At 39.4% G+C, this 26,398-nt stretch overlaps 1 protein-coding gene across 1 annotated transcript in view; it reads left to right on the top strand.

Moving 5' to 3' along the window:
• BBS9 (Bardet-Biedl syndrome 9) overlaps positions 1-25,308 on the top strand; it is a 469,218-nt gene extending 443,910 nt beyond the window's left edge. Inside the window, exons 22-23 of the mRNA XM_040259660.1 lie at positions 24,561-24,671; positions 24,877-25,308. Coding sequence (XP_040115594.1) covers positions 24,561-24,671; positions 24,877-24,908 — 143 coding nt within the window. The 3' untranslated portion in view covers positions 24,909-25,308. The remainder of the gene's footprint in view (positions 1-24,560; positions 24,672-24,876) is intronic.
• Positions 25,309-26,398: the final 1,090 nt, after the last annotated feature.

The following is a 26,398-nucleotide window of genomic DNA, read 5'->3' as shown; positions in this document are numbered from 1 at the left end:
TGTTTTTCTTTTCATATGGTAGGTTAATTGATATTTTCAAATTTAAAATGTGCAGGCTTTAAACCCCATTTCTTGAAGCTGCAGCTTACATTTGTTTCCTACTCTTCGTTAACAAGAAATGATCTCTGTTCAAAAGCAGGGTGCTTATCTGGCTTCTCCTGTTGTGTAACCTTATCTGACTTGAACAGGGCTGGCGTTAGGATGATTAACCACTCTGAACTCCAGGACTTCAGGCTGGTAAATATTTGTCTTTTTTATAAAAATGAAATGATTAAAAAAATAGATATTCCACCCTCTCCCAAGTAGAGGAGGACAGAGAAGAATTGATGCTACATGCTCTCTGTTGGCTCAGAGTTCCTTTCAACTTTTTAGAAGGAAGGAATCATGCCTGGATTCCATCATCTTACAAGAAACAGTTCCTCAGTATGTTGAAAGCCTTAGAGAAATGTCCCCTTTCTAAGAAGGCTAAAAGCTTGATTCTGACCTGACTTTCCCCTATCACTTTTTAATTGGCATTATTTGTAGTAATTTTGTATTATTATGATGCTTTCACATAAGTTACCATGTTTGATTTTCACATCAACTCTGAAATAAGAAGGGAAGCTATTACCACCATTTCACAGAGAAAACTAAGACTTGGAGATTTCCAGCAGTCTTCCCAAGATTGCAGAGCCAGCAGTGGGGCAGAGTTGGGAGGAGCTGAGCACACTGGCCTCCTGGCTTGGGTGCTCATTCTTCCCTACCAGGCCCTACCCCTCAAATAGCACAGAAATACTGGGTATAGTCCCATTTATATAAAAATACTTGGTATTGATATATTTTACAAGTATATTTCAAATTAGTGGAAAATTTTGGTGAAATTTAGAGTAAACTTTTTTTTAAAACCTAAGTAAGATAGACTGTTGTTGTTCAGATGCCCAGTCGGTGTCCGACTCTTTGCAACCCCATGGACTGCAGCACTCCAGGCTTCCTTGTCCTTCACCATCTCCCAGAGTTTGCTCAAACCCATGTCCATTGAGTCAGTGATGCCATCCAACCATCTCACCCTCTCATCAAGTAAATCTCAGAAAGCTTCCAAACAAGATGTCTTCCAGATCCCAGCAATAACAATAGTTGTTGAGTTGTGGCCTGGTGTGGAGCAAGACAATGTCAGGATTGCTTCTTTCTTTCACAAGTAGTCGCTCGTTTGCTTGTGCTGGCCCTTTAAGACCATTTTTTTCACTTCTCTGCGTGTTTCTTTATTTGTGTGTGGCAAACTCAGTTAAAAAATTGTAGCCTCGTTTTGGCAAGTGCTAGAAGACAAACCAGAAATCACATAGGAAGTAGAGTGTGTTACTACTTACCTTGTACAGTCTTTTGTGCAACAAAATATTACAGGGGTTTCAGGTAGGAATTTCTGTTTTTATGTTGCATTGCCTTTTAGGAAGGACTCATCACAGCCATGTTCTGAGATTCATGAGCTGTTAAAATCTCTTCCATATCAGTATATAAGCTTTTGTATTTCCTACAGCTGGGACAAAGGGAAATGGTATCGTCTACCATCTGGATTCAGAATATACTTAGCAGAGAAAAAGCATATGCAAGATCTAGTATGAAGCATTGGAGTAAAGCCTGAAGGATGTATGCATTAAAAGTACCAGAACATGAAAATCCTCCGTGTTCCAAGGAGAGAGTTCAGCCTGGCGTTAGGCTGTCGCGTTTTGCCGTCTCTTGCTTTCCCACCAGTCTGCAGGGCTGTTTCTCCATATTGAGAAGGCTCATGCTCACTCTTTGGCCCTAAGTTCTAACAGCTTGAAAATCTTATGGTTGGGTATTCATATTTAAAATCCCTAAAATAAAAGTGGGAAATTTTCGAGGGACCATCCTTTTCAGTATTTAGCTTGGAACTCATCCTGTCCTTCAGGGGCCTCCAAAGACTAACTACTTCATCCTCTAAAACACTTCATTATGAGCTGAAAAGGAGCCAGGACGAAAGACCCTGTTCTTTCTGAGATGGAACACAGGACAGTGTGTTTGTCTTGCTCCTAACATGGCCAAATCAGCAAGCTATTCACCATCTCAAACTGGTCTTATTTATTTGTGTCATGCAAGGGAAATTTATTTTTTAAATTGTTAAGAGCTTGAATGTATTTATTACACTCTTTGGAAGGTTTGGCCCCAGCCTTGTCCTGAGGCGTTGAGATTTGTTTTCCATCAGTTTGAGCCTCAAACATAAAAGAGTTTCAACAGTGGCTGGGATATTACCTGACATTTTAATGATTGAGTGAAGAGAAGTTAAATTACGAGATGACCTAGACAACAAACAGACTTCAGAATCCTTTTTCAATAGAGTGTTAGTGAGCTGCCCAGTACTCTGGATGGTGGTTTAAAAAAATATAATAAAATGTCAGCCAAGCTTTTTTTGAGACAGATTAGAGAATTACCCAATTCCCTCAACCTCTTCACTCTAAGTCTAAAGCAAATGTTTGTTTAAAATTTCAAAACCAAGCAGTTTGTGTTCAACTGGATGAATTTTATTCATTTGGGACAGAACAACAACCAAAAAGGTTAGTCTGTAGTGTTTTGTCTCATAGCTGGTGTATTCTTAATGAGGAACATTCCTTTGTGTGTCAGTGCTCAAAATTGGGACACCAAAAATGCAACAATTAAGTAAAAAGGTTTTATTTAGTTATTGTCTATCTGAAACTAATGGTAAATATGAATCAGTAAAGTTTACTGCCTATAGTTGTATACCTGGCATATTGTTATGTGGATTGTCTCATTTAATCTTTTCAAAAATCCCAAGGTAGGTACTGTTATTCCCCTACTTTTTAGATGACTAAACAGAGGCTTCCATTGATTAGGTTCCTTGTCTAAGATCATACAACTGTGGAGCAGGAACTGAAGCCCCATGATTCTAGGTTGCAGCACTGAGCTCTTAGCACAGCAGATAGTTTTCTTTGTGAAGCTCAGTTCATCCAGATAATGTGGTCAATTAATGACAGGTTTGATGCTTTTGAACTATGGTGTTGGAGAAGACTCTTGAGAGTCCCTTGGATTGCAAGGAGATCCAACCAGTCCATTCTGAAGGAGATCAACCCTGGGATTTCTTTGGAAGGAATGATGCTAAAGCTGAAACTCCAGTACTTTGGCCGCCTCATGTGAAGACTTGACTCATTGGAAAAGACTCTGATGCTGGGAGGGATTGGGGGCAGGAGGAGAAGGGGACGACCAAGGATGAGATGGCTGGATGGCATCACTGACTCGATGGACGTGAGTGAACTCTAGGAGTTGGTGATGGACAGGGAGGCCTGGCGTGCTGCGATTCATGGGGTCGCAAGGAGTCGGACACGACTGAGCGACTGAACTGAACTGAACTGAATGACAGGTCTACTGGATGATCACTTGAGAACAGAAAGCCAGTTACATGGCATTGCCTAGCAGAGACAGTGGAAAAAATTGTCAATTTTTAAAATTGAAGTATTGTTGATGTACATTATTACATGAGTTACAGATGTACAATATAGTGAATAACAGTTTTTAAGGGTTATACTCCATTTACCTTCCCTGGTAGCTCAGTCAGTAAAGAATACACCTCCAATGCAAAAGATTGCCTGCAGCACAGAAGACCCAGGTTCGATCTCTGGGTTCGGGAGATTCCCCTGGAGAAGGAAATGGCAACCCACTCCAGGATTCTTGTCTGGAGAATCCCATGGACAGAGGAGCCTGGAGGGCTACAGTCCATGGGGTCACAAAGAGTCAGACATGTCTGGGCAACTGAACAATAACCTTTTACAGTTATTTTAAAATATTGGTTCTATTCACTGTGCTGTACAGTATATCCTTGTAGCTTATTTTGTGCATAAGAGTTTGTACCTCTTAATCCCTTACCCCTATATGGCCCTTCCTTCTCCCCTCTCCTCACTGGTAACCACTAGTTTGTTCTCTGTGTCTGTGAGTCTGCTTCTTATTTGTTATATTTACTAGTTTGTTGTATTTTTCAGATCCCACATATAAGTGATATCATATGGTATTTGTGAAATTGAAAATTTTTTAACGCGTGTATTTAGCACCCACGTAATACAATTGTAAGGCACTTCAGAAGTAAGCTCATGGAAGTAGGTGGAACTGCAATTGGATAGTAATCTAGATCTAAGACTGCCTTTTTTTTTTTTTTTTTTGTATTTAAAGTGATTGCTATTCATTCTGTTCCCGGATGAGACTTTGTTTTTCTTGTATAAGTGATGGATACCCATATGCTGCTCATAAGAGACCAGAGAAAACATAGACAAATCCCATAAGAACTGAAACAGAGAGTGTCCTGGAACATTGTTAAAGGATAATTTCATTGAGGGGAAATTTTTTACATGAAATTGGCAGATGAGGGTTATTCATTTATCTCTTCTAGAAATAGCTGAAAGGGGGGTACAACAGAAATCATTCCAGTTCAAACATAATAGGGAAATGGATTCAACCAGGATGCTAAGATAATTTTGGACTTTTTCAGTTTTATAGGCTGAGGGTTTCCATGAATATAACTGAGACCCATGATTCAGTAACTTGGAAGGTTAGAGGTTTCACACACACACACACCCACACACACACCCACACACACACACACACACACACACACACACACCCTGCACATTATTACCCATATCTTTCAGGATAGAAACTTTGGGAACAATAATTTTTTTTATTGTTTTTTTTTTTTTTTTTTTTTTTTTTTTAGTATTGACAAATAGCCATACCAACTGGTTTTATAGCAACAACTAGTCATGGATCATGGCCTTCAAAGAAAATGTTTATCTACCACTTATTGAAAGCTGTGTCTGTGAGAAGGACCATTTCTTTAATTCTAAAATGACCATTTTGGGTCAAGATATTTTATGCTTGTATTTGGGGGGAAAGACTGTAAAGCACATTAGTTTCAAAAATAACTAGTTTTGCTGGTAGAATTAATGATTGTAAGAGAATTTCTTCTCATTGGCAGAATAGAAGTTCACTGTATGTCTCAAATATTTATTTTTATAAACATTATGGCCTGGGCACATGAAGCCCATTTTCTTATACATAAAAAGCCACTTTACCTCAGCTTTGCCTTGTTCCTGTAAAAACAGAAGATTGTTTTATGGTCTGTCTAACTGTATCTTTGCCTGACAAATAGACATCAAATAAAGAACCAATTGTTGTACCTTACTCAGAGACTTTTGCTAGATCTCCTTACCTGAACAGACCTTAGTAGTAACAGAGAGGGCCCAGCTGATAAATGACTGGTTTTGTTTTCATGAAAGTTAGGAGAAGTATCACCTACCAGGAGGGTTTATCTTGGACTCTGGGGGCAAAACCCTTTCCTGGCTCCAGAATGATGACAGTCACTAATGTTTAAGTGATATTCTAACCTTTCCAAAATCATTTATATGATCCCATTTTATCCTTACAGTGCTTTTAGAAAATAAAAGCACATAACATACGTAGCATATACTGTTTCAGTTTGGTTTTTGCTCACATGAACTTAAAGACACACACAATATCCAGAAATATTTACTATCAATTTTTTGAGTGAATGAGTGAGTGAAAGTTGCTCAGTCATGTCTGACTCCTTGCGACCCCATGGACTATACAGTCCATCAATTTTTTACTACATTGATATACTCTTATTTTTTCATTTCATATTACTCTCTTTTTTTGTTATTCTCTGGACGGTTTTTCCTCCCACCTCCCACCCTTTGCAGAACATTCTGATTATTTGTTTAGACCCTCCATTAAGGAAATATCCATTTTGGCTATTTAGGTGACATAGATGGATGCAAAAACATCTGGCACAGTGTCTGACAAGTAATAGATGCTCAGTGTTGACTTTTTTTCCTCCGCCTCCTCTCCCTCTTTTTGTTTTTGGTTTGGTCTTTTGGTTGATAGTGTGGCATCAGCCCACACTTGGTAGATAGTTGAATACATAGACATATAGATAGATAATCTCTATCCATCCATTTTTCCATTTATATATCTTTGGTCCTTGGTTCCCTCTCTATATAGGTTTCTTTCCTTTAATCCTTGATATTCAGTTTCTCTAATTTTCTTATGCATGTTGTTGTTCAGTCACTAAGTTGTGTCTGATTCTTTGCAATCCCAGGGACTCCAGCATGCCAGGCTTCCCTATCTTTCAGCCTCTCCCAGAGTTTGCTCATATTCATGTCCATTGAGTCAGTGATGCTATGTAACTATATTTTGTACTTACTTATTGAGTAAACATATACAGAAAGCAAGTGTTGTTCTAGTGATCATGTTTAATTGTGGGAGATACAAACCAGAGTAAGATAAAATCATGAGTCTGGCATAGGAGATACACAAATAAATATGTCAAACCATGTGTGATGTGCTCTCATAGAGAACAGAGGGGACCTGTAATAGGGTTGAGAGCTAGAGCCTGACTCTGGGATTTGGGGGATCAGAAGTGAATGATAAATATTATTACTCTATGTTGAGATTTCTTTTTGATAGTATGTTTTGAGGAATTAACATTAATTGAATCTTTTGCATTCCTGGAGTAAGCTTTTCTTTATTATTGCTTTTTAAATATAGTACTGATTTGCTAATATATTCATTTGAATTTTTGCATATATTTACATGCATGAGTTTGCCCTTGAGGTTTTTGCTGTGTGAATTTGCACTCAGGACTTTGTGAGGTTTTCAGAGCACAGTCCTGCTAATTTTGGAAAACTGATCTTCGTGTTAATGTTAAATGTTCTACCACTGTCCAGGATCCTTCTACTTTAAACGTTTCCCCTATGAACTCATTTGAAATTTCCGAACTTTTAGAAGACTGCTATGTCTTTCCTCAGTGTTGTTGGAAAAGGCATTATCTTCCTCTTTACTATTTTACTTCTTTCTAGTTGTAAATCCATCTACTTTATTGAGTCATTTCCTCTCCTTAGTGATGATATTCTATAGAAGCATTAATCAATTTTGAATTGTTTTTAAACAGTCTAAGGATCTTTTTAGACATCTGCCTTTACTGGTGGTTCTTTTAGTTATTTCTAGGCTGATTTCTTTTTTACTGAGATGAAACCTCAGTCATTTCTCCAAACCCTTTCATTTTTCTTTTAAGCATGAGTTTAGGAAGGATCAGATGTTAAGAGTATGAGGTACACACAATGATCCTGTTTATTTATTTATTTTACTAAATAAGATGATCTAAAACTCTTATTCTTTAAGCAGTAATTCACAATTCCATTGCTATGTGTCTTTTATTTCTATCAGTGAGACATAAGCTTCTGGAATGGCTTAAGACTAGATTCTGGAGTCAGCACGTAGAAGATTCTTTCATTTACTGTGTGCATGACTTTGAGCAAATCACTTGAACTTTTTAGAGTCTAGTTCATCACCTGTGAAATAAGACACTACTAACTACCATTTTAGGCAGCTGTGTAATAAGCAAACATGTAAAGTACTATGGTTAGCACATAAAAAGTACTTTAAAATGGTACTAATGTAATTATTCAACTATCATAAATAAGTTCCTTATCCTGTCTCTTCATGTACCATGGTCCTCCTTTCCTATTGTTTTATAAAAATTGCATCCAGTTTTCACCCCTCAGAATCCATAGACTGGATCTTCCATTGTCTGCATTGTCTGTACTTCACATTTCCACCTTGTACATCTGTATTTCTTAAAAAGCCCCTTCGGTTTTTGCCTTCTCTCTTGTTCTTTACCACAATGTATTTTGGTGGAAAATGCCTACAGCATGGAAGACCCAGGTTCTACTCCTAACAGGATCTTTGGCTGATTATCTGACCTTAGGTAGTCAATCTTCTTATCATTTATTTTTGTTACTATCAATTATGAAGCATGACTTTGTCTCTAATGCTTTATATAATGTCTCATTTACTCCTCACAATCATTTGTTTGGAAGGTGTTTTTTCCAATTGCCAATGAAGAAACAGAGATTTAAAATTATTAAGTAATAATTTTAAGTAATTATTAGTAATTACTTAAGTATTTACTTTAGTCATTGCTAAAGTATTAAGTAATAATTTTAATATTAAGTAGCTTGCCCAGAAGCTGAATGGGCAGTTTTCCTGGACTCCGGGGATGCAGATTTTTACCTACTCTACAACTCAGAGTTGTTAGGGCCAACCAAGGTCACGTGAGATCGTTTCATAGACTGGAACTCAGTGCAAACAGAACAGTTCTATCAGGCTAGTGTTTTCTCTTCTCTCCCAGCCACCCCCTTTTATTCCTAAGTCTTCTGACATGTGGATTATACCATGGGTTGGTTATCCTCATTCCCTCTGCATCTTTGTTTTTGCACCTTTGTTTTCCTCCATTCTCTCCCTTCCTTTCCTTTTGTCCCCCATGGCATTTCCAGAGAACTTCCTCTCTTAGTGAGGTCTTACTCCGTGTCTCCCTTCCTCAGCCAGAGACAGCTTGCCTTACCAGCTCTTTCAGCTTACCTGTTTTGTGTTTGACATCCATTTAAAAATGATTTTCATAGCTCAGTTATAGACAGTTTCACATCGTCCCTCTGTGCCCTTTTTTTTTTTTTAAGATTTCGTTTGAAAAAGGGTAAGGAAGTACAAGACGTATAGAGGTAAGAAAGAAGAGAAACTGTTGGGAGGGGCTGCTGTATTCCATCTTCAAAGAAAGCAGAGCTGGGGTTAGTCCAAGCTGTTTTACTATTGGAAGAGAGTCATTCCACCATAGTTTGGACATAACCTGGCTTTTTATTGCCAAGAAAGTATAAGATGGAAATGGAGGTAAATGTGAATAATTCAAAATAATGTTTAACTTTGAGGATATTTCACCTTCTCTGGAATTAGAGATTTATGCTAGTCAAGAGTTAGGGAGGAATTCGAAATGTTTATCTTACCAGAATGTAGAAAACATTGTCCAGTTGTTTATCTAATCCTTCATTGGGCTTGCTTTTAAAAACACGTTTTGATTTGAAGTAGCCTGGGAAAAATAAACTGTTCCAGGCCATAACTTGATGCCCCAGTGGAAATAAGATAGATCCTTTTTCATTCATTTTGAGAAATTTTCCAAGCAGACAGATGTCTTTGTACCTTCCTTTGCAGTTCCTCCACAAATGACTATTATCAAGAACTAGAATTACAAGTGCTCTGTTACTTCTTTTTAACTTTAGCTTCTACAGAAATTACTACTGGGGTCTTATTTCTTTTCTGGGCTGAACATTTTGTTGTTGCACCTACTCAGTCTCACAGATTCTCCATGTGCTATCATCCAGGAAGATTCATTTCTTAAAGATGTGTGTTAACACAGGGAACTTTTTGAGAACCTTTTCTGATCCACAGAGCAACCAGGTGTGCTGGGGAATAGGCATAAGAGATACTATACTTTGCTCTGCTGTAATTATTTTCCCATCTCCCAGTGGAAAAGATAGAGAGTAATATGTAAAAAAAAAAAAAAAAAAAGAATGAATTTTGGTTTCCATTGCTTCTTCCTAATCCCTTAGCCTAAATTCATTCACTCAAGGCAACCAGTAATTATTGTGTGCTTCCTGTGTACCAGGAACTATTCCAGGGCTGGGGATACAGCAGCAAACAAAATAAAGATCCCCACAATTTTGGAGCTCTTATTCTAGCAGGGGAGATGATAAACAATAAACATGATAAAGACGTGAACTACGTAGTATGTTAGAAAATAAAGTGTTATTAGTGTTTAAAGGTGGAACGCATGTACACCTGTGGTGGATTCATGTCAATCTATGCCAAAACCAATACAGAATTGTAAAGTAAAAATTAAAAATAAATAAATAAATTAAAAAAAAAAATAAAGGTGATAAGTACTATGGAAAAAGAAATGTCAGAAAGGTGGCAGTTACAAGATTATAATTTTAAATTGGGTTGTCAGGGTAGGCTTTGTTGAAAAGGCAACTTTTGAACCGAGATTTAAAGAGGTGAGGGATTTATCCATGCAGAGATCAGAGAGAGAGCTGTTCCAGGTAAGGGGAACAAGCCTAGCATGTTCCCGGGACAGCAAGAAAGCCAGTAGTGAGGCTGGGTGATAAGAGATGCAGTTAGAGGGGTCAGATCATGCACAGCCTTTTGGCTTTTGTTTTTTACTGAGTAAAGTGAGGAGGACCATTTTGAAGAAAGTGAAGTGAAAGTCACTCAGTTGAGTCTGACTCTGCGATCCCATGGGCTGTAGGCTGCCAGATTTCTCCATCCATGGAATTCTTCAGGCCAGAATACTGGAGTGGGTGGCCATTCCCTTCTCCAAGAGATCTTCCCAACCTGGGGATTGAACCCATGCCTCCCACATTGCAGGCGGATTCTTTATTGTCTGAGCCACCAGGGAAGCCCAAGAATACTGGAGTGAGTAGCCTGTCCCTTCTCCAGTGGATGTTCCTGATCCAGAAATCAAACAGGGGTCTCCTGCATTGCAGCCGGATTCTTTACCATTGAGCTACCAGGGAATAATATAATCTTATGTTTTAAAAGAATGCCTTCCTGCTGTATTGTGAATAGAATGTGGGGCAGGGGTGGTCAAAGGCAGAAATGGGCAGTCAGTTTGAAGTTTACACAGGTCAATAATTCAGCAATGGTTCAAGTAAGAGGTGTTGGTGGATTGCTCCACAGTGATAGTAGTGGTGAAGGTGGTGAGAAGTGATCTGATTCTTGATATATTTTAAATGTAAAGACAACAGAATTTCTAACAGAGTGGTCATGATGTGTGAAAGGAAAAAGAGAATCCAGAATGACCCTAAGAGTTTTGGCTTGAACTTTGGGCTTCCCCGGTGGTACAGTGGTAAGATGTCTACCTCCCAATGCAGGAAACAAAGGAGACCTGGGTTTGATCCCTGGGTCAGGAAGATCTCCTGGAGTAGGAAATGACAACCCACTCCAGTGTTCTTGCCTGGGATATCCCATGGACAGAGGAGGCTGATGGACTGCAGTCCATAGGGTTGCAAAGAGTCAGACATGACTAAGCATGCATGCAGCATCAACTGGAAGGATAAAGTTGAAATGAGAAAGGCTATGAGGTGGAACAGGTTTGTAGGGAAGATCAGGAATACTGTTTGGTACATGTTGAGTTTTATATGCTATAAGATGTCCAAGTGGAGATATTGACTAAGTAATTGGATATACAAGTCTGAAGTTCAGGAGAGAAATCTGGGCTGGAGTTATAAAATTAGGAGTTGTCAGCCTGCAAATGTTATTTAAAGCCATGAGATGGATAAGGTCACCAAGGGAGTGATTTTAGAAAAGAGAGGAGAGTCGAAGACTGAGTGCTACAAGTGTTGGGGCTTGTAGGAGTTTGGGAGGAGAGGAGGACCCAGCAAAGGGTGCTGAGAAGGAGCACAGAGTGAGGACAGAGAAAAATCAGTAGAATGTGGCATCCTGGAAGCCAGATGAAGAAAGGGTTTTAAAAGATGGTAGAACCATAGGCTGTGTCAAATGCTAATAGGCCAAGTAAGCTAAGGGCTGAAAACTGTAGATTTAGCAGCGTGAAGGTCATTAGTGATCTTGAAAAAAGCACCTTTTGGGGAATGATAAAGGCCAGGTCTAGACTGAGATGGATGTACAAGAGAAAGGAAAAGAATTTAAAACATCAGATACAGGCAATTCTTTGGAGAAGTTTTGCCATCAAGAGGAGCAAAGAAATGGAAGAAAATGCAGGAAGTGGGGGTCACGATGCAGTACATTTTTCCTGATTTGATGTTTATTGTCATCTTTTATTATTTATCTAGACCCCAGTCCTTGTACTTTCTTTATCAAGCTGTTAATTCCTAGTGGATACTGTTTTTTGCCAGGTAAGACAACAGTTAAGGTTTTCCTTGACTAGTTAACAGGACAGTTTGCATTCCTGGAGTTCAAGCATATGTAACTGCTGCTCTCTGCTTCTGAAAATTCACCACCTTCCTTCCATTCAGCTTACATGAGAACCTCAGGCTTTTAGGTGAGGGAATTTTGACAATATAAGGCAAAGATGATCAGAATAATAGTAATATTTACTATTACAACACTTATGTATCACTTACTATGAACCAGGTGCTTTTTGGCATGCTTCACATTAAATTAACAGGCTTCCCTCATGGCTCAGCTGGTAAAGAATCTGCCTGCAATGTAGGAGACCTGGGTTCGATCCCTGGGTTGGGAAGATGCCCTGGAGAAGGGAACGGCTATCCACTCCATAACTCATTTAATCTTTCCAATTACCCAATGAGCTAGATACAGTTATCATCTGCATTTTGCAAATAAGGAAATTGAGGCATACAAAGATTAAGTAAACAGTTAAAAGAAAATAAATAAATAATGCCGAAGCTGGGATTAAATTTCTGACAGTCTAGCCCCAAAGTCCATGCTCTAAGGGCAATTGGAAAATTTTAAGAGAAAGATATTAGCTAGAGAGATTCCATTTTACACAATATCACATTTTTTTAGAGTTGCTGGGCTAAGTTTTTCTGAGAAACAAGACAGAATATAGGAGCTGATTGGGCATTTCCCAGATTTACTAGACATTAGTGAACTGTTAATCAGTGCATAATCTTGGAATGATGTGGAGAGCATTCTTCAAAAATAACTTTTATAAAGACCATATTTCCCATATATTTCTTCAAGCTTCATGAATAACTTTCCAAATCACAAGTATGTATTAAACGTACACTCTTTGCAAAAGAAAAAAAAAATTCAGCTGTTTTCCTCTATGTGTTTATTTTCCTGTGGGAAGCTTATTTGTTTATCACACAGACTATAGAACCATCTTGAAATTAAAGTAGAAAGGATCATATATGTGAGCATAATACTATACTAGTTTTTAAAGGATTCTTTAAAATTCTTTAGCTCTGGAGATGAAATATGAAGTAAATGACTCTTTGTTAAACATTATTTCTTAGAACCTGGTGAGCACTGCCACTGAAACCTTCATTAAGAATCCCTTCCTTTTCCAGAAGGACTTGCCAACACCCGTAAAGTATTCACTGGGAGAATTAAAATCATATAAAAGTAATTGGTGTTTGCTTCCTTCAAGGCATACATTTAAGTACATTGCTTTATTCCTCTGTTCCTTGGCTGCCTCCTATGTTTAGTAACACTAGGTCAGCAGACTTCCTCTTTTAAGGTTCATCTGCTGGCCATTTCAATTTCCCATGAGAAAGCAAACCTACCACTGTTTTACCCTTTTATCTTAATGTTTCATCCATTTATGTCATATTATCTTGTGGGTTTGCGTTTCTCAGTAGTAATGGCCCTGCTGGTAAATAGAAAACAATGAATGTGATTGTCCACCCCTGATCATCATCACCATTTGAGCCCTTTTAAAATTCCTATTGTAATCTCAGAAGAGTGGGTATCTAGGATAGTGGATTATTGGTGATTTCATCTTAAAAAGAATGTGTGCACTATTTTTCAAATGAGTTATTTTAGTGCCTCTTTGACAATTTCGGCTTTGACCATTGGATCCAGCTACTAATAGAAACATTCCACCGCTGGTCTCCGTTCCCCATTTCTGTTTTCACCTGAGCATGTTTTCGAGCATCAGATATAAATTCATACCATGCTCATGGCTTGTAGTTTCATGTGTAATTGGCTGTAACGTAATGACTAACGTATGTTGGAGGTTAGTACTGAAAATAATCGCCCAGCATTTACTGGGGGCTTATTCTGCGCCAGGCTCTGTGATAACTGTATTACGAGCATCGACCAAATTAATCTTTATCTCTCATAAAGTGAATGCTGTTATTTTCTGCATTTTAGAAAAAAGGAAACTGAGGTCCAGACTCATGTGACTTTTCTCAAGATTTGATGATACTTGGCATGTCCCGTCTCAGATATCCCTTCCCATGATCAAAGGGATGGTTTATCATCTCGTGTACATTTCCCTTCTCTGCAAAATATGGCCTTGTTTAATGGGCTATTGTAGACATTTATCGTTAGATAACGGAGTTGTTTTGGAATGAATCCTGAGTACTTGTTTGTGCCTGCGTGCTAAGTCGCTTTCAGTTCAGTTCAGTTCAGTTCAGTGGTTGCTCAGTCGTGTCCGACTCTTTGCGACCCCATGAATTGCAGCATGCCAGGCCTCCCTGTCCATCACCAACTCCCGGAGTTCACTCAGACTCACGTCCATCGAGTCAGTGATGCCATCCAGCCATGTCATCCTCGGTCGTCCCCTTCTCCTCCTGCCCCCAAACCCTCCCAGCATCAGAGTCTTTTCCAATGAGTCAACTCTTCACATGAGGTGGCCAAAGTACTGGAGTTTCAGCTTTAGCATCATTCTAGTGTCCAATTCTTTGTGACCCTATAGACTGTAGCCTGCTAGGCTCCTCTGTCCATGGGATTCTCCAGGCAAGAATACTTGTTCAGGTTCCTCATTTGTGAGAGAGTATGATGAAACAGGCACTCTCCAGAGCCACTGTGTGCTTCAGCCTTTCCCTAAACCTGTTTATAACTTAAGTGACCCAGCTGAACTCTTGGTTTCAAAATCTCCATCCATCTAGTCTCTGTCATTTTTAAAAACAACACAGTTTAGTCAAGATTATGGCTTTTAATTGAGTTGTGGAAAGAAATTCAAGTTGAAGAAACGTTGCCAGGATCACTGGGGAATTAATAGCCACTTGATGCAAGAGGGAAGCTGTGAAGAACACTGGCTTTCTTATTATATAGTGTCCAGGCAAAGTAGAATTATACGCTTACTGTTTCATTTTTTTAAAAGAAATTATTATTGCAGAACTATTGGCTTCCTTTCTTTCTCAACTGTAGCTATAATGTTTTATTTGTGCCTGTGTACTTCTGAGAGAGAGTTGGTCTCTGAAGAGGGAGTTAGGAGAGGAAAGTATTTGAAATGGAAATGTCTTAAAATTATGTCTCTTTCCAGTTGTACATTGGATTGCCTTAGGATTTAGAAACAAAATGGAAATTAAAAACCACAATCACCTTCTTTTAGAACAAAAAAGTGCTATACTTATCAGTATAGAAAATACCTAGCTGAAAGACAGTGGCTCTTGGAGTGCTTGCAGAGTGCTCTAGACATTGATCAACTGGCAAGGGAAAGCAATTATTAACTTTCTCTTCTTCCCCACCTTCTCACAATGGCTGGGTAATCCTTTTGTGTTCCTGTTTGGAGGATTTAATGGCCTTGTTAACATGTGGGAAAACATTGTGATTGGAGACTTTAAGAAAATAGTGAGTAGTCCTTTTTTTTTTTTTTAAGTTCCATGTTTATGTTCTTACTGGGTGTGTGTCTTTCCAAGTACTCCAGGTTAAGAACTAAATGTGTTAGAAAAACAGATGTAATGCAAATAAGTCAGAGAGTTCTCATTTCCTTCAGTGAACAAAGCTCTGAGTTCCTGAGCAGTAATTTTATGGGACCTTCTCTCTATATCAAGAAATTGTGCTTACTCCACTTCTTTCTCCTGAATTCTATTGTATCATATCTGACTAATGACCTATAGGGCCAGACAATTCACCTACATATTATAGAGGGTCATAGTATAGTAACACGGAGATGGCAATGTCAGCCCATTCCAGTACTCTTGCCTGGAAAATCCCATGGATGGAGGAGCCTGGTAGGCTGCAGTCCATGGGATTGCTAAGAGTTGGCCACGACTTCACTTTCACTTTCCCTTTTCACTTTCATGCATTGGAGAAGGCAATGGCAACCCACTCCAGTACTCTTGCCTGGAGAATCCCAGGGACAGAGGAGCCTAGTGGGCTGCCGTCTATGGGGTTGCACAGAGTCGGACATGACTGAAGCAACTTAGCAGCAGCAGCAGCAGCAGTACACTAACATACTGTAGAGCTTACTCTTACCAACAGTTAATTGGGGAATTCACTTTATGAAGCCCTGTTTACAGAGTGACATCTGGAGAAATTCTTAACCTGGATCAGTTCCAATCTGTAGGATTTATGGACTGTGCTTGACTTTTTTGTAAATAGGACTTTTCTCTGCTTGGTACATTCTGTTTACATAATTATCAGTGGATGAAAATTGCTATGTTCCTGTATTTCTTAATCCTTTGTACTGAGTGGACCTACATTCTAAGTGGTGGTCCAGCTAAAAATAAAATACCTGGACACCTATTATTATTCAAGTTGTGGAATCATCTTAATGCCAGGAGAACCCTACTCTGTTAAATCTAGATTCTCTGACTGAAGCCCTTATACCCCAAGGGACTTAATATTGAGCCATTATGGGAATTTTAGAACTTGCTGAAACACATGCTAGACCCCTTAAAATATATTAGACTCTCTTTTATTCACAAACTTGGTCTTGTGAGATGTGAAATGGAACTATTTTCAAACATAGCGTGCATACCCTTGAACACATTTGAAGTTCTTACTGGGTGTGGGGAGATCAAAGTTTGTTATTAGGCAGTGGAACTGAACTCTCAAGCATTCTATAGGGATCATGTTGGATACATATTACAGTGACCTTCACCTGCCTCTCTGTGGTTAACCATTATTATCTGTGTTAAGTAGTAGATAAGCTACCATCTATGCAGTCAGCATGTCATCTGGAAACATATAGAGAAAGAACAGTTACAAAATAGATTTAAAAGAAACACAGAAAAACAAATATCATATATTGGAACTGGAAACCTAAGACTTTATTGAAAGATATTTTTTCTTCTGTTTTCCTGAGTTTTGAACTTGTAAAATTGTACCAGATTAAGGGTGGTGTGTCTCCACATTACAACCAAAAAAAGGATCTCATGGAAATGAAGGTGAGAAAGATGTCAACTAATGCTCTCCAGTTCCTCCTTCAGAGAAGCAGCAGCATCGTATGATATCAGTCTGATTTGTCATGCTATATGCATTCAGTACTGTATTAGATTCTTGAGGGCTTTATTTCCAAGATGGGCTCTGGCTGTTGTGTTTTTAACAATCTCCTATACACGTGTTTTTCTGTAGTATTTGCTTAGTAAGTACCTCTGTAAACCCAATTTCACAGAAATCTTGGCTATCTAAAATGGCTCTTAACTACCTTCCATTGCAGGGGGGCACAGTTTTGATCCCTAGTTGGGGAACTATGGTCCTGCATGCTGTGGGGTGTAGCCAAAAATTTAAAAAAAAAATTGAGAGAGAGAGAGAAGACTGAAAATCATAAAGAAAAGAAAAGATATAAACAGACAAGAGTTTAAAAATAAAGTGGCCCTTAAGCATAGAATAGGCACGTGTGCACGCACACACACACACACACACATACATATACACCCATACCATCAGTCAAAAAAATTCCAACAAGCATAGCTTTACCAATTATAGTGTGCTCTTAAGGAAAGGTTAAGTCCAAGTACAAGATAGATTGGGCCCTTTGATTTGAAGTCCAGTGTGGAGGAAGGGAGGTCAGTGGAGAATTAATCAGGCGAAGTGCAGCCCCACTTCTACTCCAGAGCTTTTGCCTTTTTATCTCCATGCCAGCCCTTGTATAAGTCTTTATCTGTATTTTATATACAATTCTTCCTAGCCATATACCTCCTACTCTGCATCACATTTTTCTAACTGCTATTAGGTTTTTTATTCTTTAATTTTTTATTATCTATACCTTTGGTAAGTCACCCCAAATATCTTCTGTAGAAGTGTACACACAAATATGGACGATGTTGCTAATTCATCCTCCCCTCCCCACTTTTCCTTTTCATCCTCTATCTCCTTCCCTCTTTTACCCACTCCTCTTCCTTCCATTCTTCCATTTTGTCCAAAAATTTCTAAATACTCAGTTAAAATTGGTTCACAAACATACTATAGGATTTTTGACTTCCTGTAGCTTATATATAGTATGCATTTATATTTAATGTATAATTTTATTTATTTATTTTTGTTATTTGTGATTGTGCTGCATCTTTGTTCTCTAGTTGTGGAGAGTGGGGGCTATGCTATAGTTATGCTGTGTGGGCACTCATTGCAGTGGCTTCTCTTGTTGTAGGGCATGGACTCTAGGTGGGCTCAGTAGTTGCAGCTCCCAGGCTCTAGAGCACAAGATCAGTAGTTGTGGTGCAGGGGCTTGGCCACTCTGCAGCATGTGGTGTCTTCCTGAATCAGGGATTGAATCCAGGTCTCCTGCATTGGCAAGCAGATTCCTTATTACTGAGCCACACGGAAAGGCCTCGAAATAAATTTATTTTAAGAAAATATAAAAATGAACAAAGTAAAAGAGAATTATCAGGAAAACTCTTATGCTTGTCTATATGCCCTACATGTGGATGTGTGTGCACGTTTACGCAGAAAGACAGAGACTGAGAAAGGATAAAAACTTTTTCAAATAGATACATTTTCAGAGAGTCTTTTAATACTCATAGTTTCTGATTTGAGAGAATAACACTGAGACATGTATATTACCACATGTAAAATAGATGACCAGTGCAAGTTCGATGCATGAAGCAGAGCACTCAAAGCCAGTGCTCTGGGACAACCCAGATGGGGAGGGAAATGGGAGGGGGGCTCAGGATGGGGGACACAGGGCACCTGTGGCTGATTCATGTCGATGTGTGGCAAAAACCCCACAATATTGTAAAGTAATTATCCCCAATTAAAATAAATTCATTAAAAATTTGTTTTAAATGCTCATAGTTTCTTAGGGAAGCTTTTCATGTTTAAGATAGTGAAATATTCTTTTCAAAGCATCTATTCCCCACACTTCACATGAATTAAAAACCTTTGAAATGGAATCTGAATGTTAACCTCAAAAGCACTTTATCCATCAAGTAAATCTTGATTAAAAGAAAAATGTCATTGGTATATATTTTTGAGATTTTTGCTGTTTTTAATTTTTAGTGGCATTTCAGGCATATGAACAGAAGATTCTTTGGCTGGCAAATCACAGCAGGGTGTCTGTGGTCATTTGTGATTCTCAAAGTGTCTGCTTGTTTGATTCCTTTTAAACATAGGAAGATAAAAGTAGAAAAATGTTTTTCCTCCCTGAGGGAATGGAATATTTGCACACATGTACTCAGTTGATTGCAGAGATCTCTGTCACAAGAATATAAATCTACAAAGTCCTAAATACAACCAAAGAACAGCTTGCCAACTTTCTGGGTTTTCTGTATCATTAAAAGGAAGTACTGGTCAGGACAGCCAACTTACAGGCAAATCCACTGAGATCTTTCTGGAAAAAAAAGGTGGTTTTGAGAAAGCGGTAATGGTTTAGCAAGCAGGAGAACCAGGCACAAGCCCCAGAATATAAGGGGCATCCACTACCCTCTCTGAGCCTCTGTTTTTAAATGAAGGTGGTTGCATTAAAAGCTAAAGTTCAGAAATGGTGTGGAAAGTGCATTTGTGCCAAGAAAATTCATAGATGACAGAAATGGTAAAAGGTGCTTTGTGCTGAGCACTGTGTTCACTGTATACAGTGTCACACAATCCACACAAAAGGCCTCGTTAAGACCCTCTCTTTACAAATGGGACAGCTGGTAGCCTGCCTGGGTCTGCCAGCTAGCCCCATCCTGACCCACTCCTGAGAACTTTACAGTCTAAGGCAAGACTCGCTATTGGCCAACTACCCCCTTCACTGTCCCCACCATTCAACTGCCCACCTGGTGTTTTGTTAGAGGAAAAGATGAACTGGAAACAATCCCAAAATATGGGAAACTCTTAAGAATTTAGGAAAAGAAACTGTCTTTTTTTTATCCCCAATCTAATCATGAGAAAAACATTAAACAGTTTCCAATAGAAGGGCATTCGGCAATATACCTGACCCAATACTTGTCAAAACTTCAAGGCCATCAAAAGTAAGGAAAGTCTGAGAAGCTGTCACCACGAAGAAGAGTCAAAAGAGAGAGGACAATTAATGCCATGGGGTTTTCTAGATGAGATCCAGAGACAGGAAAGGATGTTAAGTAAAAACTAAGGAAATCTGAATAGACTATAGATTTTAACTAAATGTACCCATATTGGTTCATTGATCATAACAAATGTACCATACTGATGCAAGATGTTAACGACAGGAGAAAATGTGTAGAGAATATACAGGAATTCTTTGTATTATTTGCCAATTTTTTTCTATACTTCTAAAACTGTTCTAAAAATTAAAGTTCATTAAAGATAAACTTATCACTGCCCAAACAAAAAGAGCATATTTTGATAGTAGGGCAAGCAATATTCTTTTAAAGAACTGCTACTATTACTCCTCCTCCTTGTTACTATTGTTATTGCAATACTGTCAGATGACCTGACTATGTTAAATGCCTCTAGGAACGTTTAGAATTAGGATGCTGTATGAAAAGTAGCTTGAATTAGGCCAGGGATTGGCAAACTACTTGCAGCCAGTGGGCCAGATCTGACCCATTGCCTGCTTTAATCAATGAAGTTTTATTGGAACATCGCTAATGCTCATTCATGTTTTCATTTTGTCTTTGGATGCTCTTGCACTACAGTGGCAAAACTGAGACCAGAAGGCCCACAGAGCCTAAACATATGTGCTATTCAGCAAACCTCCTGTTCAGGCTACTTGAGTTACAAGGTAGTGAGGCAGGTAAGCTGGGCTACCAGGATTCATCTGGGTTAGAATCAAGTATCTGTCAAATAGAACTCAGCAGATCAAGTAGCATGAGTAAATAGAGTAGTCAGCTTCAGAGGTGGCCATGTGGATCCCTTCCTTACAGAGTTGTTTGAGGATTGAGGGAGCTAATGCATTGAGAATTCACAACCAAGTGCCCAACACACAGTAAGTCCATGGCACTATGATTTCCAGATCAGGAAGTCCCTGGCTTTCCCTTGCTTTTGCCCATGGGTCCTCTGTGACACACACACACAATGTGTGTTTGGATAATTTCATTTGGCTGTGGTTTTTCTTCCCCTTCTCCTCTGATGTGATGGCATCTAAGCCTGCTGCTAAGTCGCTTCAGTCGTGTCCAACTCTGTGCGACCCCATAGACAGCAGCCCACCAGGCTCCCCCGTCCCTGGGATTCTCCAGGCAAGAACACTGGAGTGGGTTGCCATTTCCTTCTCCAATGCATGAAAGTGAAAAGTGAAAGTGAAGTCGCTCAGTCGTGTCCTACTAGTAGTGACCCCATGGACTGCAACCTACTAGGCTCCTCTGTCCATGGGATTTTCCAGGCAAGAGTACTGGAGTGGGGTGCCATTGCCTTCTCTGATCTAAGCCTAGGATCCTTTATCTAACATCAGTGGAACCCAGACTCCACTTCCAAGATGGGCTTCAGAAGGTCTATGTTAGTTTGGAGATTTTATATTTCATTTCTCTCCTTTTACTGGCTACTCTGGAATTTTTAACAAATACTTTTTCCTAACAAAAATCTCATCAGATATACACATCTGCCTTTCTTAGCAGATTCTAATTCAGTAGGTGTGGATGGGGCCTGAGGTTGCATTTATAATAAGCTCCCCAGCATATCTGGTGCTCCTGGCCCAGTGATCTGGCTTAAACCAGTAAGGCTAAAGAGGCCTTCTGACTTGCTAGATCTGCCTTCTTCTGCCTGCTAACTGAACTAAACTTGCCATTTTCTTTTTGCAGGGTATCTAGTTATTAAAAGCAGCCACCCTACTCTGTAACCCTTATAAATGTTGCCGTGCTACAGCATCCCAGTTAAACATGGATGAAAGCTTAAGTGATTGCATAACACAACTTAGGATGCTGTATGAAGAGTGGCTTTCTGTGAGCCTTGGCTTAGGCCACGGACTGGCCAACTGCTTGTTATTCCCAGTCTGTTTACCCCCACCCATGGAGCCCCTATTTCATACAGATAGATGGGTGATCTAACTTCAAATTTTCATTTTGAAGGCCTACTTTTTAACACTACTTCCCATGCCAGTGATTTTTGCAAGAAAACAGACCTGAGCCAGAAATTAAAGTAGCATTTTATTTGGCCAATTCAGGGAAGGGAGGATGGGGAGAAAGGGAAGCTGGTCTTGGAATTATGAGCACCACTCTGTGGTGCATCCTGCCTGCCTGACCACTTTTGTCAAAGAGCCAGGAAGAGGCCACTCAGCACACAGCATTTTTCTGGAGGCTGGCAAAAAAGGAATAAGAATTCAGTCAACCTTGGGAAAAGTGGTAGGTGAGTTCTCCACCGGGCCCCCTCCCTTCCCCCGTTTCCCATTGGTCAGAATGCCAGAGCTCCCATGCTACTGTTCCTGCCAAGCTTGAAGTGGCAGAAACTCCAGGCACATAGTTGGTCAGTCTGGCCACATGGAGATATCTGAAGAAAAGAGGGTGGCATTTCTAGGGCATGTGACTGGTCAGCCCTGCAGTGGGATTTGAAAGATTCGTCATCTCTCTGTACTCTGGACAAGGCAAAACTTTTGTGCCAAGAACAAGAGATTATATATGTTGTAATTCATGTAATGTAGAATCTACAGGATCGTCTAAAGCAACTGACTTTTCCCTTGTGCCTTCTCAGTTGCTCCAGTATTGAGTCAGCTGGGATAAATGGTAGACACTGATTAATCAGTGGAGACTTGCCTCTGCACACATGGCAGCCCTGCTCTCTGATCACGGCGCTGTCTCCTATCTGTTGGTAGGAGACACTTCTCTACTCTCAAAGTTTTCTTATGTGCAAAGGTAGCTGCATCAGTACAACGTTCCTGTCATCATCCTGCTTCTTCCCTCTGCCTTGGGGATGGAGAAAGGATTTAATCTGATTTATGAGTCTAGAAAGCCATTCTTTGGCCTATTTTCTTGGGGTTGGTGTTCTGTTTTGCAAGGAGCACTCCCTTCTTTTTTGGAGAAGAAGATGGCAACCCACTCCAGTATTCTTGCCTGGAAAATCCCATTGACAGAGGAGCCTGGCAGGCTATAGTCCATGGGGTCGCAAGAGTTGCTTAATGACTAAATCACCACCACCACTCCCTTCTCTCTTCACTCCCTTCTTCCTGTCATTAATCTTACAGAGGTGCCCCTTCCCCACCTCCAAATACCCTGTTCCTTTTTTCTCAGTTAGATGAGAGTCCAAGAGAAGAAGAGCACTGTATCCTGGGCTTCTCCATGGTCCCACTGGCTCGGAGCCTGTTCCTGTCCTCTCAATACTCTAAGCAGTGCTCCTGGCAGCAGGTGAGATAAAACCTGCTGCCACCCAAGACCTTCCCACCAGGTGTCTCTGACTGATGCTGCAACTGGGAGCCATATAGTAATGCTCAGATAACACAGGCTTTGGGAGTTGTAGGGCTTGGGTGTGAGCTCTGTCTTACTCCTTAGGAGCTGTGTGACCTTGGCAAAGACTTAACAAGAATAGCTTTGGGAAGAAAAATAAGTACAGTGTACAACATGTTAGAACATTTCCAGGAAATGATGTACTGATCTCATGAGACCTCCGTTTTCCTATCTGTAAAAGGAGAATAATATTATCTGTTTCATGGTGTGGTTTGTAGGAACTAAACAAGATAATACAGGCCGAGTTATCATCACTGAGAAAGCGTGTAGTAATGATAGTTATTGTCACTATGATCTATAAGTTTGGGAAAGAGATTAAAAATAAACCTGGTCCTCCTTCTGGATAGGGCCCTAGCTATTTTCAGAAATAGCTGGGTGAGTTCCATTGCATTGATGGATAATTCTAACATTTCCTGTTTGGGGAACCTCTGAGGCAACCTCTAATTCTTATTTTATGAGTGTGGAAATCCTTGTCTCTCAAGTTTCCCTCAACATCGATTTCTTTTTCAGAGCTGATACAGAGGGATGGATGATCAGGTGTATTTTTCTTCAGACCTGGCATCTGGCCACTTCTCTCTCACTTGAATGATGTGGTTTGCAAATCAGTGCTGCTGGTACCCTCGCTTTATAAACCCCTCATGCATAAAGCAAAACTTGAATATGGAGGCTTTGGACTCACTATATGAGAAACCTCAGAAAAAGAAATAAAAATCACACTTCATTTACAAGAAGAATGGCTTTGGGGAAAAACATGTACAGTATACAGCATGTTAGTACCTTTCCAGAAAAATGATGGCAAATTAGTCAAATCAAGTTGCAGATGTACTCAGGAAGTTCTCACATGCGTTTTCCATACAAGATTTTGGTGGATAAAATCAAATAACTTATACTTAATATTTTAAAAGTGCAGTCGTGCCAGCTCATCCTCAAGTCACCTTGGAATTGACTTGGAATTGAAAGCTTCTAAATGCAATTCATGGTTTTGCTGTCGAATAATAAAGTGTTTGTGTCTGTGCTAGAAGGTGTTGGGATTCAGGAATAGAATCAAACACCAGAGAAATACCACCACAGTCACCATCTCAGAACACTAGTGTTCATTCTCTTTGTTCAAGGAAGGTTTCTTTTCCTCATGGTTAATGTGGTTTGTTTCTTTTATAGTTTCTGAGGCTCTGATTCCAAAGGGAATTTCATACTATTAATATAATTACCGTTATAGTATGGGTATCACATATACTATAGATTTTGTCCATTCTGAATTTAAAAAGGATAAATTTGAAGACAACACCATTGCTGTTGTGCTGAGTGATCAGCAGTGTGTCTTTGAAGGCAATAATTCATTTCCAGCATTTTCTCCAAAAGAAATATATTGAAGATGATTATTATTTTTTTGCTCAGCTCCTGAAGATTGTTGTCTCATCATTTACTGTCTTTACCACTGGTACATTCTTAAGCTATTGTTGATGTCTGGAAAGATTGATATTTCTGTTCTTTAAAATATTATTTGTATTTTTCAACTAGGTGGCTGTGCTACAATCCCAGAATCAGACCTAGAGGGAAGAGCAATAGAACAAGACTCCTCTGAACTGTTTACCAACCACAAACACCTCATGGTGGAGACTCCTGTACCTGGTAAGAGAAGGGGTGGGCCTCACAAATATGTCAGAACAGTGACACTCTGGTCGGCTTTTGTCATACCAAAAAGCATTTTGCAAAATTTCTTGTTTTCTAACTTTTTATCCTTCCCCTTGACATTGATGCAGCTGAATTTGATCATTTGTATATTCCTTTCAATATTCAGATCTTTTTTCTCTCTTTCTCTCTTTCATTTCCCCAGAAGTTTCACCCCTCCAAGGAGTCACAGAATAGTTGAAGTAGAGTTGTCTGAATGAGGGGAAGATGGCCTTCCAAAGGTTGATCCTGTGTGGACCTCATGCCAAGCACAGAGGAAGGCCTGGCCCAGGTGCTTCATCCAGCTTACCTGCCAGGAGATAACAGTGTGTAGAGATGGGGATCGGGACTTCTCATTTTTCTAGGAGGACTTGTACTAATGTGGGCAAGGCAGCTGAACTTGTCTTACCAGGAAAGGATGTTGCTGCTTTTTGGTCATCTGTATGATTTCAGCCGCAGGATATAGTGAGAGGATATCTTCTGGGGACAGACTTTATAATGCAGAGACCTAGATCCTATTTGATAGCCCAGTTTTTTCCACAGAATTCTTATATAGTATATGTATCGAGTTTAATAAACATCTCATTGTCAAACAATATCTTGGATTTAATTTATAATCAGAAGGTTATATAGTTGATATTTTTATTTAACGGGAAGAAGGTGAATGGACCTAAAAATGTTGCTGGGCTTCCCAGGTGGCTCAATGGTAAAGAATCCACCTGCCAGTGCAGGAGACACGGGAGATGTGGGTTCAGTCCCTGGGTGGGGAAGATCCTCTGGAGGAAGAAATGGCAACCCACTCTAGTATTCTTGCCTGAAAAATCCCATGGACAGAGGAGACTGGTGGGCTACAGTCAATGGGGTCACAAAGAGTCAGACATAACTGAGTGACTGACTATGCACGCAAAAAAAAGTTACTTCTCCACAGTAAGACTTGAATATGGTTGTTTTATAAATGAAAGAAACTACGACTAGGCTAAAAGTAGGAAAAGATGCATTTTTTAGTGTTGTATGAAAGTGTTTAAAATATTTTCAAGGAAAAGTGTTAGTCGCTCAGTTGTGTCCAACTCTTTGCAACCCCATGGGCTGTAGCCCACAAGGCTCCTCAAGGAAGCTAGTACATTAACATCCTCTTTTCATTACCCAAATGGGTAATACCTTTTTAAAAATCCAGGTTATAAAAGGATTCACACTCTATTGTAATTAAAATGTAAGGTTTTCATATGCAAGAAATAAAGAGAATTTGTCAATCTCAAGTTAAAATTACAGTTGCAAGACTAATTTATTTAAACAAAAATATGTCTGTACCAGTTTTGGGATACCTCAGTCAGTACAAGGGAAAAATTAGCTCATGGTTTTTCTATATGTGAAACGTCAAAAAATTGCAAGGGATGTATTATTTATTATTTATAGCATTCTATTTTTTAGGAGATGCAGCAGAAGATGCAATAGTTTTTATTGTGAAGTGTGTGAGTGGACAACTTCTAGCCTTTGGGCCAGAATCAACCATTAGGTTAATGGTATTCAGCCTGTGGGGACCAGGAAGAGATGTTCATGGCTCTGTGTAAGCCTAAAGATGGAAAACCACAACTCTTCCAAACATCTTTAACAGCTTCATTGAAGAAAGGTAGACAAGAAGAATGTTACTTCTTTAAAGAGTGTTTCTGGGTTATTATTATTATTTTTTT

The sequence above is a fragment of the Oryx dammah genome, unplaced genomic scaffold (genome assembly GCF_014754425.2).
Source record: "Oryx dammah isolate SB20612 unplaced genomic scaffold, SCBI_Odam_1.1 HiC_scaffold_18, whole genome shotgun sequence".
NCBI lineage: Eukaryota > Metazoa > Chordata > Mammalia > Artiodactyla > Bovidae > Oryx > Oryx dammah.
This window is presented reverse-complemented; position numbering and strand designations above follow the sequence as displayed.